The sequence below is a fragment of the Taudactylus pleione genome, unplaced genomic scaffold (genome assembly GCF_031769625.1).
Source record: "Taudactylus pleione unplaced genomic scaffold, aTauple2 ptg000089l, whole genome shotgun sequence".
Taxonomy (NCBI): domain Eukaryota; kingdom Metazoa; phylum Chordata; class Amphibia; order Anura; family Myobatrachidae; genus Taudactylus; species Taudactylus pleione.
Window position 1 is genome coordinate 3,080,988 of NW_028284491.1, and position 14,435 is coordinate 3,095,422.

The 14,435-nt window shown below is 42.8% G+C and overlaps 1 protein-coding gene across 1 annotated transcript in view; it reads left to right on the top strand.

Annotated features, from left to right (window-relative positions):
- The first annotated feature begins 1,901 nt into the window (after positions 1-1,901).
- Positions 1,902-14,435, top strand: part of RCBTB1 (RCC1 and BTB domain containing protein 1) — a 47,051-nt gene continuing 34,517 nt past the window's right edge. Inside the window, exons 1-4 of the mRNA XM_088469101.1 lie at positions 1,902-2,111; positions 5,352-5,519; positions 7,351-7,501; positions 12,780-12,946. Of these exons, the coding sequence (XP_088325227.1) occupies positions 1,917-2,111; positions 5,352-5,519; positions 7,351-7,501; positions 12,780-12,946 (681 nt within the window). The 5' untranslated portion in view covers positions 1,902-1,916. The remainder of the gene's footprint in view (positions 2,112-5,351; positions 5,520-7,350; positions 7,502-12,779; positions 12,947-14,435) is intronic.

Sequence of the window (14,435 nt, forward strand, 5' to 3'; positions counted from 1 at the left end):
AAGTGCCCTACACCAAATCTGCACCTGACATTGATGAGTCCGCTTATACATCAGTATTGAGGACGAATTACGGATTGAGAACGTAATCATGGTGACAAACCTTTCAAAGTACTTTACCAGTGGGAAGACACATGCTCAGAGGTTATTATTATATTTTAAGGACGTGGAATTAACACCTCTATGTCTAATCATTCACTTTGTTTGATATTAAATTGTATCCGTCATGTAGTATTATTATTTGGTCAATGTCACCACGGATAGCGTCTGTGTGGGTCTTTTTTTTAAGTATATATTAATGGAAGCTTTTATGAAGGATGGTGAAACTTCTTATTATTGTCCCTGTGGCTGCAGTCCTTTGCGCATGTTTTTAAGGGTGTCATTTTTTTCAGTGTTAGTACAGCAACTAGGCAGGTTTTCTGTAAAAGGCACATGAAGGGAAAAAAAGTTAAAAGATGACATTAAAGGCCAAACTACTACCACCACCTTAATTTCAATGTTTTATATACTGTACATAGGCTTGCCGTTAGTTCAGGACACATACAAATTATACAGATTCTGTGGCTGGCTGACTTCAGGGGAATTCAATTAGTTGCAGGGAAAATTAATTAGTCTATAGAAAGCTGCTGAATTAATGGGTTTTCCCACGTGTTAAACCCCTGATGGTGCCTTTTTCTCGCAGACTTTTCCTCGCAGCGCCTAAAGCAGTGAGGAAAACATTACCTCTGGGAGCCCCGCTAATTGAATTGACGGCCGCTAGCAATTAGCCCATCCACCCTAAGTCTCCATTACACCTGGTTTTAATCAGCCATAGAACCTGTGTAATCACGTGTCCCAAATTAATGAGGTGATATGGCAAGCCTATATTGCATGTATGTCTTAAGGTGGGTACACATTAGGCGACTGCCCGATGGTGCCGATGAACAACATATCGGGCGGTCGGTATACATTGCACGATCCAGTGACCGCCTGCCCGATATGTTGCTCACCGGCACCATTGAACTTGCCAGCATCGGCAGCTGGGTCGCTCATGCACGGACAACGAAACGACCCAGATGTTGAGCAGCAGGGTGCGCATAGTGGGTATACACTAGACAATATGCCCGAAATGTTGGCCCAATCCGTGGGATCAGACGACATATGGTTTAGGGTGTATCCGGCATTTCGCTGTGGGGCCCATTCTATATTTGCGCCTATAGTCCTTTCAGAGCCTGTGTCCCTGCATGTGCCAAATGATACATCCAGGCGACATGATCGCATATTGCAATGCAATCATGGGCGGTACTGTCATGCTAAAGATCGCATTGCAGTTAACAAATGGGGGCATGTGTGAGGAAACACCAGGACCATATGTAATGCCCCACGTTTGTGTGCCTTAAGCTTTTACTATTGCATTGGTCAAAGAAATGAGCTTTTCAGCAAAAGTGCAACTGGATGGTGCAGAATGTGCCCCATTACTGATATACACCTCCACTCTAGTGAGCTAACATTCCCCCTTCCCTCTATACAACCCTGCAAAACTTTACCAATACAGGAAATTTGGAAGGTATAGTATGTACTTTCCCCACAAAGCTCAGCAATATTGCACAAATAATATGTATGTTCTTCACACATGCCCCTTGTTATATACAGCTGCATTACCTACTACCTGGAATAATCCAAACTTACAGTATATAAGACAAAAGGAGGACGTGTGCACACACTTTACAATGCGTGACCCAGCTGTACCGCTAGTTAGCTGGCACTTTCTCTGCTCCTACACATTGCACACAGTGACAGAACAGATATACCGGGGGGCGGGATATGCGGCACCAATAGCTACTTTCCGGGACACGCGGACCAATCAGCGCGCGTTATTTAAGCTCTTGCTGTTCTGTGCTGTGCTCTTATCTTTATCAGGCACAGGGAAGTCACGTGACATGTCATTTGCCGCCCGCCCCCGACCGGTGCCAGGGACTGGCCGTCGTCAGCGGCAGAGGATAGCAGGGAGCAGCCACGCTTCTCCGGCGCAGTCCTGCTTTCACCAGAACTGCAGAGCCTGCCGGACGGCGAGTCGGATCACCGCTGCTAGGAAGGCAAGCTCTCCCTGCCCCGTGTCCTGTCCGCTTCATCCGGTGAGAACATAGGCTGCCAGATCTGGTGTCAGTGAGTTCAGGGCTGATTGGGGCTACTACCCTGGGACTACTTGCACTTTGAGGTTGGCAGAGCATGATGGGACTTGTAGTTCCACGGCAGCCGTAGAGTGTAGTATGGGACTGAGTGAGGCTTATTCTCTGTGCTGGAGGCTATAACAAATTTCTGTCACCCGTTGGGGTTACAGCAGGGGAGCCATGTACCTCCTGGGATTAAGCGATTGTAATGCAGGTTCGCTGTTCTTCTGTTGTGTCTCAGCACAGCTATCAGTCTGCAGCCAGGCAGGTGTCACTTTTCTGCTTAAATAAATATTTGTGGGATGTGAATGGCATGCAATGGGCACCATGTGCCATTGGAACTCGGGCTATGGAACCCTAAAATGCGCTGGGTTTTTGCCCGTAAACTGGGTAATTTTTTATTTATTTTTTTATAAAAGAAAAACAAATTAATTCATCATGTAAAGGCTACTACCTAGGAGTGCACTAAATTGGGTATTGCAAGTATTATCCCTAATGCAATTGACCACTTTGTATGTTTGGCAAATTGAGCTGTATTAGTATGACCTTGGATAAACCACACTGTTTATGAACTGCAGCTTTTGGGGAGATGTGGACACACTGGTGTCCAGATTACTATTCGTAAATAGGTGCTGCCATCAGATTTCTAATACTGCTAGTTGCTATAGGCTAAAGCTGCGGCCTTGCATGTTGTATGCACAGTTCTCATAAGTTTTTCTTTTGAACTGTAGTCGTAAATGAGTTGAGTTAGTATAGAGGGTGGCATCGCATTATGGCAGGAAGTTATTTAAAGGGCCTGTTTCAAAAACTTGGGAAGATGAAAATTAAAGCTTCATTAATCTGAGAACAAAGTTTTACTTATTGGTCCAGTGATACAATTTGTAGCCCTACATCCTACCAGTTGCTGTGGGAAAATGCTTAATTCTGTGATTTACTTCTCAATATGCACTTATCCTCTTGTACCCACTTCCTTTTACTTTCAGTTGTAAGTTTGCGAGCAGGCCACTCTTATCTCATTATTACCCAGTTTTGTTGTATTAGTTTTGTTCCCAATTGTATAGACTAATGGAATAGGCTGACACCTATATAAATGTTAGTAAATTTGGAATATGAGTAATGTAGCTTGGGTTCCCAAGCCCCCACCCCTTCTTTTTTTTTTTTTTTTTTTTTTTTTTTTAAACCATTACTAGGGATTTGAGGCTGATCATGAGTGCCAGGCGCACCTTAACTGCAGTGCGCCCCATGCTAAAGGTGCATACACACTAGACAACGTGTGTTGGCAGAGAAGCTATCTCCGCTGACAGGCGACATATTGAGTGGCCCGTACACACTAGACGATCCAGTGCCCGATAGGTCTACCCCTGCTCCCTGCCGCATCCTGTTGCATGAGGGTCATCAGCTGCATCGTCAGGTTGGCCTGCATGTAGGGTTACCGCACGACATAGTGGGTATACACTTAATGATTTTAACTATTTGTCGTTCCGATCCGTCGGTTCAGGCAAATCGTAAAAAAAATTAGTTTAGTGTATGTGCATCCTTAGTACGGAATCAGTATGGCCGGCGGTTTAAATCCCGACCCCGGAAGACCGTCGGGAGTGAAGATCCCGACAGGGGATTAAGGTAAGTAAAACCAACCCTCCCTTAGGGGTGCCTAACCCTCCTGTGGGGGGTGCCTAACCCCAACTCCCTATCCCCCTCCCTCCCCTATGCGGCTGCCTGCCTTCGTTCGGTATGCTGATCGTCGGGCTCCCGGCGTAGGGATAATGTTAGGTGTCGAAATCCTGATGCCTATCATTAGACCCCTGCCCGTCATTTGACCGCCGGGAAGCCGGCGGTCGTCATTTCGACCGTCTGCTTCCTGACTGCATCCCCCTTAGTACGACAGAAGCTGCTTGATTCCGTGCGTTAGTCCCAGAGAATGCAGCTGTTGTGATGAGCATGGGGCTTGTTGCACAAACAATTGAACTAGCTTTTGGTTGCTTTAGCCCAGGGGTGTCAAACTTGGGCCATCCAGTTGCAGTGGAACTACACATCCCAGCATGTCCTAATAGCAAACTGTGGCAGTTCATGCTGGCATGTGTAGTTCCACTGCAGCTTAATGGCCAGAGTTTGATAGCACTTTAGCCGGTAGTTAATTCAAACCATTGAATCTCCCCCTAATGCTGTGATTTGATAGCGCTGAGGCTTGGGATGGGAATTAAATCTGAAGTAATTGAAAACACTATTTACAAAGTGCAATTTGCTATCCATATTCTGTTTTTCACATTGGTGTGTATTTAAAGATCATAAAAACAAGGTTATGAAATGAGGTTCTCCACCCAAATGCACAGTTTACTACTCTGTGGGGGTAGATATATAAAAATAACGGTTTCTCTTCCCTGCTCATATTTCTTGCAGAATAAGAAGTATAATTTCACTGTGATCACATGATCAACATCCTGATCACTAGACACCTTCGCCGGCATAGTATCCAAACATAAATCACTCACCTGCAGAATGTCTCTGCATTCTAATTACAGCGGCTAAAACAATCTGAAGTTATCGGGACATAGTCTGGAAGCTGACTGTCTAAATGCCAGCTTCCAGACGTTCTAATCCCGGCGTGGTACTAATGACAGGCTCCAAACTCTACGCCTGTCATTAACCATACGCCGGAAGACCGATGCCCGGGAAGGTTAGGCTAGGGTAAGGGGGGGTTACGGTTAGGCAGCCCCGGGGGGACTTAGGTTTAGGCAGCGGGGAATTTTAGGTTTAGGCGCTTAGAGGGGGTATTAGGGTTAGGCACCCATAAGGGAGTAACTGGGGTGGTACACCTGTAAAAACGTAATGCAGGTGTCTTAAGGCGAGCTCAGGGAGGACAGAAACCTCCCGTGGAGCAAAAGGGTTAGGGGGTAGAATTAGCGACACCTACCTTGGGGACGATCACGATTTTCACCCTTGCCGGCTGCCGCTATTAGGTAATGCCTACTATATTTTGAGTTTTTAATGGACAATTTATTTTCCTGGGTTTTGTGCAGGAAGCTTATGTGGGACCTCACTGAGGCTATTAACTGTCTTACTGGCCTGGTTATTGGGTGTTGGTCAGTATATCATTGACTGCAATATGTTTTAATGCTTTGGAATGGGCATTACCTCCAAGATGGAATTTAAAGGAATAGGCAAATGTACTTAAATAAGCTATTAAAAGAGCCTTTTCCTTCGTAGTGTTGCTACATCACTGTAGCTGATGCGAGACAAGGTCGAGACATGGTGGATTTTGGAAAGTGGCCTTTATTCACGTTGCTTTCATCCCAAGAGATATTATCCATCCGGCAAACATGTGTTTTTGGTACTTGTGCCAATGAAGTGATTTATACTACTGACAGTAATGAGGTAAGATCTGCCTGATCCTGGTGTTCCTATACATCGGCTATGTTTGTTTTTTGCCTCAATCTATGTGGCCCAGGATAAATTCTGTTTTTCCTGCTCTTGTGGGGAAATGGGATGACTATAATCAAGAGGTATCGCCTACAGATCGAAGGAGGAGGGGGGACAGAGTTCGGTCAACCCAGCAGTATTTATTTATTTATTTTTTTTCTTAAACCAACTTCCCTCCTCCTCAATGGGTAGAAGGCTTTGGGACATTGGTGTTGCCCTTTCCTCAGAGGCTAGATAGAAGATGGTCAAGTGAAAAGTGAGTCCTGCATGGGTACCTCCCGATCTATGTGATCTTGTGCCTGATAGTAATAAGTCATTGGGGACTGGAGGTGGGTGATGTAAGAAACTCCTCCAGAAGGGAATTGGGCTGAGAATTCTGTGGGACTACTTTCATGTCCCGCTATCACTGAAGTTCTGACCGGGCCATGTTTGCTCTGCTGGGCTGACTGATTTAATTCTCAGAGGATCCCACTGAAGTATAGGGAGATCGCGTGACTTTTTTTTTTTTTTTTTTCATGGGAGGCTTTATTTGAGGGGGAACGGCATGTGTAGAATTGCCGATGAGCGTGGTTAAGGGGAGGAGGAGACCATGTACCACTTCTACTGTGGGTGTCCCTTTAACATAAAAGTTTCTAAAGCAGTTTCAAGACCTCTAGGTATCTCGTACCTTTCAGGGCCAAGTTACCCTGAATGGACCTATGGCGCATTGAAGGGATATAGGAAGTTTGCTTTGAGAACTTTTTTTTTTTTTTTTTTTTATTTGTTCGCTTAGTTATATTATGCATATGGAATGCAGTGTTGGGTTTCCCTTAAGGGTAAAGTCCTCCCCTGTGTGTGTTGGGGGTTGCATTTCTACACAAGATGAAACTGATGTTGATATGGGAGGGATGGATGCTGTCAGTTGGTCACTGTTGTGGCGCCATCTGAAACCCCCTTGAGTGGCTAGCCAAAGTCTCTTCCCTTATTGTGCTTGTGGCTTTCTTCTATCACATTCCCGGTTGTTGGAAATTTTAGTGATGGGAACGGTTTGCATACAACTAAAATGCTTTGCTTATACTTCCGCTACTTGGGGTTTAAGCTGGTAGGTGGGGACAGGTGTGGGGGTTTAGCTAGGGATAGGGCATACAGAGTGGGGTAGATTCGGGTGAAATGGTGATGTGTGAATAAATTTGCAATATTTTATGTATTGTTGCAAGTATTTTAAATAAAACAAAGCCAATACTTGTATTTATTTGCATTTAGTCTTTGTTTTTTTTTCCCTTTAAAATTTAATTAACTTTTTATTTTCCTTCTGACAGTTGTTAAAATCTGCATTCATGTATGCATTCCGTAGTTTTGACAATATCAAGAGGTGTGTGTGTGTGTGTGTGTCATCTAGTGTAGTAATTAAATCTGTGCTGTCACACAAATACATATATAAAAAAACAGAAACCTTCCAGAGATATGAAGTAAGATGGCTTATCACAGCAAGCTCCTCTTCTTTGATAGCGTATGATCCATATAATCCAAAAAACACGATGTGATAAAATTGTAATTATTAAATATGTCTTGACTCATCAATGCCCAGCCCAAACCCCTGGACCAGGAAACTGGACCTTTCCCATTTTGTAATCTGATATAGCAATCCTGAAATGGGTAACCCTTCTTTTGGGAAAAAGCCTGTTGGGTTTAAAAAAACCAGCCTGTAATGCTAACACTTTAAATATCAATTTAGAATCTTGTACTTTTCACTTAGTAACTGTTGCTCAGATTACAAGGATCGCTGCATATTTGTTTTCTCTTGCAGGTGTTTACATTTGGGCAGAATTGCAGTAATTGTCTGGGAACTGGAGATAATCAAAGCACTATGATCCCAAGAAGACTTGATGTTCTTTGTGGCAAGAAAATAAATGGCATTAGCTATGGCAGTGGCCCACATATCCTGGTCTGTACTGAAGGTATGATACATTGTCCATGGTTGTATTTCTTCCCTCTGCCTTAATATACTGCAGCTAATTAGATGGCTCTGTATCTTCTATTTTACAATAAAACTATATATTTGAACATTTTGAAAGGGCGCTTATAATGGTTAGTGTGAGCTGTAAATGGGTTCCTCCCTCTTGCTTAAGTTCCAAATTGGCATTTCTTTAAAATTTCATATTTTTATAGAAGATCCTCTATTAAGATGTGTCCAAGGAGACCGTAAATTGCATGTCAGTTATCAGAATATCATATTCATGAGATAAACAGTCAGAAAACCACTGCACTCGCCACTCCCAGATTTGGGGCGCAAACCTGCACTCGCCATTCCCAGGACTGGGGTGCAAGTGGCCTGTGACCACATTGCTTAAATAAATAAATAAATAAATACAGAAAACTCAGCACTCACAATAATAAATAATGGGGTTTTGGTTCATGGATTGATCAATGCATTTAAGCCTGCAGCCCTCATCATACTACCAATGCATTGATCAATCCATGAACCAAAACCCCATTATTATTGTGAGTGATTTAACAATGGTGAGTGAGTTTTCTGTTTTTATTTAAGCAATGTGGTCACAAGCCACTTGCACCCCAGTCCTGGGAATGGCGAGTGCACGTTTGCACCCCAAATCTGGGAGTGGCGAGTGCAGTGGATTTCTGACTTTATTTGTTTGGCTAATTTTTAATTTTACCTTTTTGTGATCATAACTTTCTCATGCACCCCTGTGCAAGCTCATTTATATTAACCTGTGTCAGCTGCCTTTTTGGTAGTATGATAGAAGCTATGTTTGGTGACTTTCCTTTTAAAAGCCATAAGTGGCAGGTAAGCTTTAAACCAGTTAACATTTTTTCAGTTTAAACTCTGATAGCAGCTACCAGGTTCCCATAGGTATGATAATGTAGGACCTGCAGAGAAATGGGATCCCATGATGAAGACTGCAGGCTTAAATACATTGATCAATCCATGAACCAAAACCCCATTATTTATTATTGTGAGTGATTTAACAATGGTGAGTGCTGAGTTTTCTGTTTTTATTTATATTCATGATATATATATATATATATATATATAATTTTTTTTCTCATAAGCCGCCTATTGACTGTTATAATAACTTATCCATAAATAGGGGTAACCAATGCACAAGTTTGATCATAAATTCTCATGATTATATAGGGAGTTCCCCAATAAGATCCACTTTCATTTTTTTTGTTTTACAGTAGTTCTTCTTTATTTCCCATATGGATACACACTAGGGTGATTGCGTTGCATATAGTTAGAAACCTCTTAAAGGGGTTTTTGTTTCTTTTCTTTCTTCCTCTGTTTCCACTTCAGTTATCTTTCTGCCTGAGTTTCAATCTCGTATGTCTGAAGCAAATATTCTATTTTTATCATTTACCTGAAAGGTTATAATTAGGATAATTTTCATTTCATAAAACATTGCACGCCAGATGTACTAAAGAGTGTATATAAACAAATTCATGCTCATTAATATTCGTCAACAAGTGTAAGGCCCCCATACACTGTGCAATATGCACCTAGTGATGCGATGGTCGACATATCGGGTGGTCCCCACACACTGAGCGATCTGGTGCCCGATATGCTGGCACACCCCGCTCCCCACATAATGCTGTATGGGATTGTTCATTGATCCCTCCCCAGATCAATTGAACAAGCCGATCAGGAGGAGTGATGGACGACCCCACGGGATGCGCACTGGCCGATATCTTACCCACACACAGAACGATATAGCGGCGATATCGTTCTAATCCAGCGGATCTGGTGCTATATCGCTCCATGTGTGGGGGCCTTTAGTGTGGTGTTAGGTTGTCATTCATACATACTATTATTACACCTATCATTTGGGACTGTAAACCATCACATTGTTTAAATTAATCTAGCATCTTGTTATATACTAATCAGATATAGTCTCACTGTCCAAATGCATATACAGATGTGCCCACATATATCTATCCTCCATGCACTACAAGTCGCGCCACAACACGGGAGCTCAGTGTGACTCTGTAGCACTGCGCATCTTTTCGTGCATCTTTTTACCTTCAAATGCATCTTATTTGCAGAACGATACGTATAGATAGCACAGGCAGCTTCTGCTGATTAAAATGATATGCAGCATGTCTATATTCTGAGTGCGGGTGTAGCTGCATGCAAAATGTTAAGTTAGGGTCAGCTACTGTAACGTAGTGTTTAGCATGCAGATACACCCGCAGTCACACACAGACATGCTGCATATCATTTTAATCAGCAGAAGCTGCTTGTGCCATCTATTCGTATTGTTGTGCGAATAAGAAGCATTTGAAGGTAAAAAGACACTCGGCGCTACTGAGTCATGGCATGGCGCGACTAGAAGGGCTGTTTAAAGCACCAGGAGACTAGATGTATGTGGACCCATCTGTAATAGAATCCCCCTATTCATATCCAACAATGGGATTTATTGCATTTAGCATATGATCCTCAGCTCTGTATTCAGGGCTCAAAGTGCTCGTGTAATATTGTAGCACACAGTCACTATCCACACGGGATGTAGTCAGGAAGCCGACTGTCTAAATCCCGACCGCCGGCTTCCCAACTCATATCCCACCCCGGGAGACTTGGGTTTAGGCTGCACAATGCCCACAGTAGTGCCCCTTATACAATGCCCCCAGTAGTAGGGCCAATTATGGAATGCCCCTTGTAGCTGTGCCGTTATGCAGTTATCCCTATAGTTGTGTCCATTATGCAAAGTCCTCTGTATTAGAGCCACTTATGCAATGTCCCTATAGCTGTGCCATTATGCAATTACCCGTGTATTAGAGCTCCTTATGCAGTGCCCCTTATGCAATGCCCTTTATGCTGTAGTGCCCCTAATGCTGTTCCCCAAGTAATGCCCTTAATGCTGTGCCCCCTCCCCTGAGCAGTACTTGCCTCCCTTCACGCAGCTCAGCGCTCCCACGTAGACGCTGCCTGCCACTGACTGGATCTAAGTAGATCCAGGCACGCAGGCTTATTGTGAGAGACTCAGATGACATCACCCGTGCACTGCATCACTGGGAACGCTGGCCTCTGAAGTGATCAGAGACTAAAGAAGCCTCTGGTCACTTCAGAGACCAGCGTCCCCAGTTCCTGCAGCTAGTTGGTCGCGATCTACCGACAACAGCTACTGGTAGATCGCTATCGACATATTGGCTGGCCCTGGTTTAAATTAATGTGGTGGTTTACAATCCCAAATAATAGGTGTATTAATAGTACATATGTGTGACATCCCAAGAATACACATACACTAGTTGACTAATATTAATGAGGTAGCTAACTACAGTATATGCAATGCAATCACTCTAGTGTGTATTCGTATGGGAGATAAAGGAGTACTGTATCAAAAATGAGTGGATCTTACTGGGGATTTCACTATCATGACAATTTGATTCAACCTGTGGATTGGTTACCCCTATTTATGGATAAAAGAATACATCTACCCTAAGGGAGATTCGTTTCATGTGTGATCTAAATGAACTATTGAGTAGTCAATATTTACAATCAGTCTTGAAAGCAATATACTTGTTTTTGTATCACGATTTAGCTTTATTTTAATATTTAGCTGGCATTTATTTTAGTAAAGTAAATTTTTTTTCTTTTACTTTATATTATGTCGTATTCCGAACTGGTTGTAGCATTGCTACCTGACTAGAAGTTATTGAGATTTGTGAATGCCCCATATAGGAATACTTTCTTTTCTGCTGATAACTATTTATTTTTTATTCCTGGGTGCACCTCCCTACCATGAGAATAGTAACAATAAATGCACAATAGGGAAGAACCATCTGAGGGGCATATTCAATTGGGTGCAAAAAGTACCGGACTTTTTGCATGCCGGACTTTTCGCTGACATCGCTGGTTTTGCATGCAAAACCATCGCTATTATCCCCGTATTCAATTAGAAATCGGCGAAAACTTAGCGAATTGCAAACAGGCAAAGTACTATCAGATTTGGGGAAATCAGCCTGACACCCCCTAAAGATGCACTGACATTGGGGATCGCTATAGATACCCCCGAATAGTAGTCCCAGAAAATTTGGGTTACACTAAAATGGGTGCAAGCATATTTTAAAGTTGCTAAAGTGAAGGTTTTTTTTTTTTTTTTTTTTTGTAACAAGAAAAACACCTGGGGGCATACTTGGGGACCTCCCTGGAGTCTATTTTGCTTGTTTTTAATTTTGTCCCCCAACTTTGGACGTTTTCGGCCCCAAAATGAAAGGTACTTTTTTTTAATCTAAAATATTTTAAAAAATTTTTTACGCAGGTTACCTTTTGGTGGGGGACTGTCCCAAGGGTGCAGGGGGGGGGGGGGTTTCCAAGGTTTGCACCCCAAAACCCCCAATTCAGCACTTTATTTTTTTTCGAGACCTATTTATAGGCGACAATTTATTTTGCCGGTTGCATTGAGTTTCCGCACTGGCGAATAGTTTCTTGAATTGAATATGGAGGAAACTTTTCGCATGACGAAATGACGTCACACGTGAAACTATCACCGAAAACTGCTTTTCGCTCCTAATTGACTACGGCCCTTAACTTTTAATCTGTGCATGTGTTTTGTTTTTCATATACTTGTCAAGTGAATGTTATGGACACAGTGGGCTCAATCCAGTTAGGTGCAATCTGCCATTGCAACGGTGTTAAAATACCTGCAACGGCCTGGCACATTGCACCCTTCGCAGCCTGACTCGACACTGAAATCGCCTGACTTTGCTCGCTGCCCTATGGGGCATCGAGCACTTTCAGGCGAAACCAGGCGGCCGTCAAGCAAAGCCACTGTTGCTATGACTCGCACACGTGAGTACATCGCACCTAATTGGATTGAGCCCAGTGTGTATAGCAGGCCTGGTAAGCGTCCTAGGGGTAAATTTACTAAAGTTGGTTTGTTTTTTAGAAGACATGTTGCCCATAGCAACCAATCAGATTCTAGCTATCTTCTTCTAGAAGGTGCTAGTTAAATATTAAGTAGAATCTGATTGGCTGCTATGTGTAACATCTCCACTTCTAAAATTTGCAATTTAGTAAATATACCCTCTAGTACCTAACAGTTTGGTTTCTGGAGTCTTTACAAGCATCTTATGTTTATGGGCCTAGAAAGTGTGAAAACAGTGTTTTACTATTCTGCTAGCAATGTAGATTGCCATGTGCGTGCCTGATCTTATTACATCCCCTGCTGTTATTTCTTGGCCATGTGGTAATAATGCTGCTGTTGAATGTTTGTGTAGATGGTGAGCTTTATGCATGGGGACACAATGGTTATAACCAGCTTGGAAATGGCAATACAGTCCAGGGCACTGCTCCTATTCAGATCTGTGTTGAGTTGCTGACAAAGAAGGTGACGCAAGTGACTTGTGGCTCTCATCATTCTATGGTCCTAACGGCAGAAGGAGAGGTAACAATACATTTAATATTTATGCCTGACTAACCAAAAAATTGTGGCAGGGCATGCTGGGAGGTATAGTTCACTAGCAGCTGGAGTGTCACAGGTTGCCTACCAATGGGGTAGGGTATTGAGTAAATGCAGCGGTGTGCGGAGCTTGATGGAGCATGGCAAAAAAGATAGATTTTAAAGAGAATGTAAATGAGAGGATGTGGTAGTGGCTTATTTTTAAAGGGCACGCCTTGGTTGGGGCACACCATCTCTTCTACCTTGCCAAAGAACATGAATTTTTTTTTTTGTACCAGCTCAGCTGGCAGTTTGGGATGTTGCTATTTATTATTGCTAGTGAAATGCACAAAATTTACAGGATGAGACACAATCAGTCTTATTGATGTATAAGTGATTTTACCAGGAATGTATAAGTTGAGTCCTGAACACAAATCCTTTTCTAAACAAAGTTCCTTACATACTCCAACACTTCCTAGTGCATATACCTGGGAGCATTATTAGGAAGCAGGACCAACATCTCTCCACCAATATACGTGTGATGGAAGGTCAAAGTTCAATTGTTATCTGCTGTACCCAATTGGTGGTCTACCGCTATCTCTAATTTTAGATGGTTCGATTGTGCCTCTACCCCACCTGCAAACATAGATGGAAGGGACTGGAGTGGTCAGTGATATCACACTGTTTGGTGTGAGCCCCAGAGGTTCTGCTTTGTTTTATTACTACTATATTGTGCTCCCAGAATGACTAACTTAAATGAGAGGGGTCTTCACTGTAGGATACAAGAGGAGTCTGAGATTGTTAATGTACATGTGTGCTGTGTTTTCTCAACCTACAACTTGGTCACAGCCAGTACATGTCAGTGCCATTGTATAAGGACACCCCTGTAAAATGTTTCTTCCAAAGCGTTGGGTCTTGCAAACTAATCCACACCAAACGTTCTGATCGATAATGTGGGAGGGGGAAGATTATCACACACTGGACTAACGCTGAGTTTCTTGGTATATGTAACACTGTATTAGTATTATTACATAGGTCCCAACTTTGATAAGTCATCATTTTTATCCTATATAGGAACACTCATTCTATGAAATCTCAATGTGCACTAGTTGCAAATGCATAATTAAATATAACTTGATCACTACATGATGATGATGATGATAATGATTCCTTTATATGGTGTCCCAGGGTTCCCGCAGTGCCTCAAATTGCATTAACAAGGAAACGAGAAAACAGTGACTTACAGTACAAAACAATGCAGGACAAGGACATAGTTTATAGACATTGCTGCAATAGCAGTCATAACACTCAAATAAGCAGTAGGGCGTTGGCAGCCAAGTGTTTGGTGCCCTTGTGGGGAGTTGGGAGTAGAAGTTAGTATGAGTGAGGGAAGGAGAAGCACATGAAGGAAGAGGGCCCGGCTCATGAGAGCTTGCATTCTAAAGGGATGGGGCTGACAGGAGTAACTCAGATGAGGTAGACGGTGGAAGAAGTA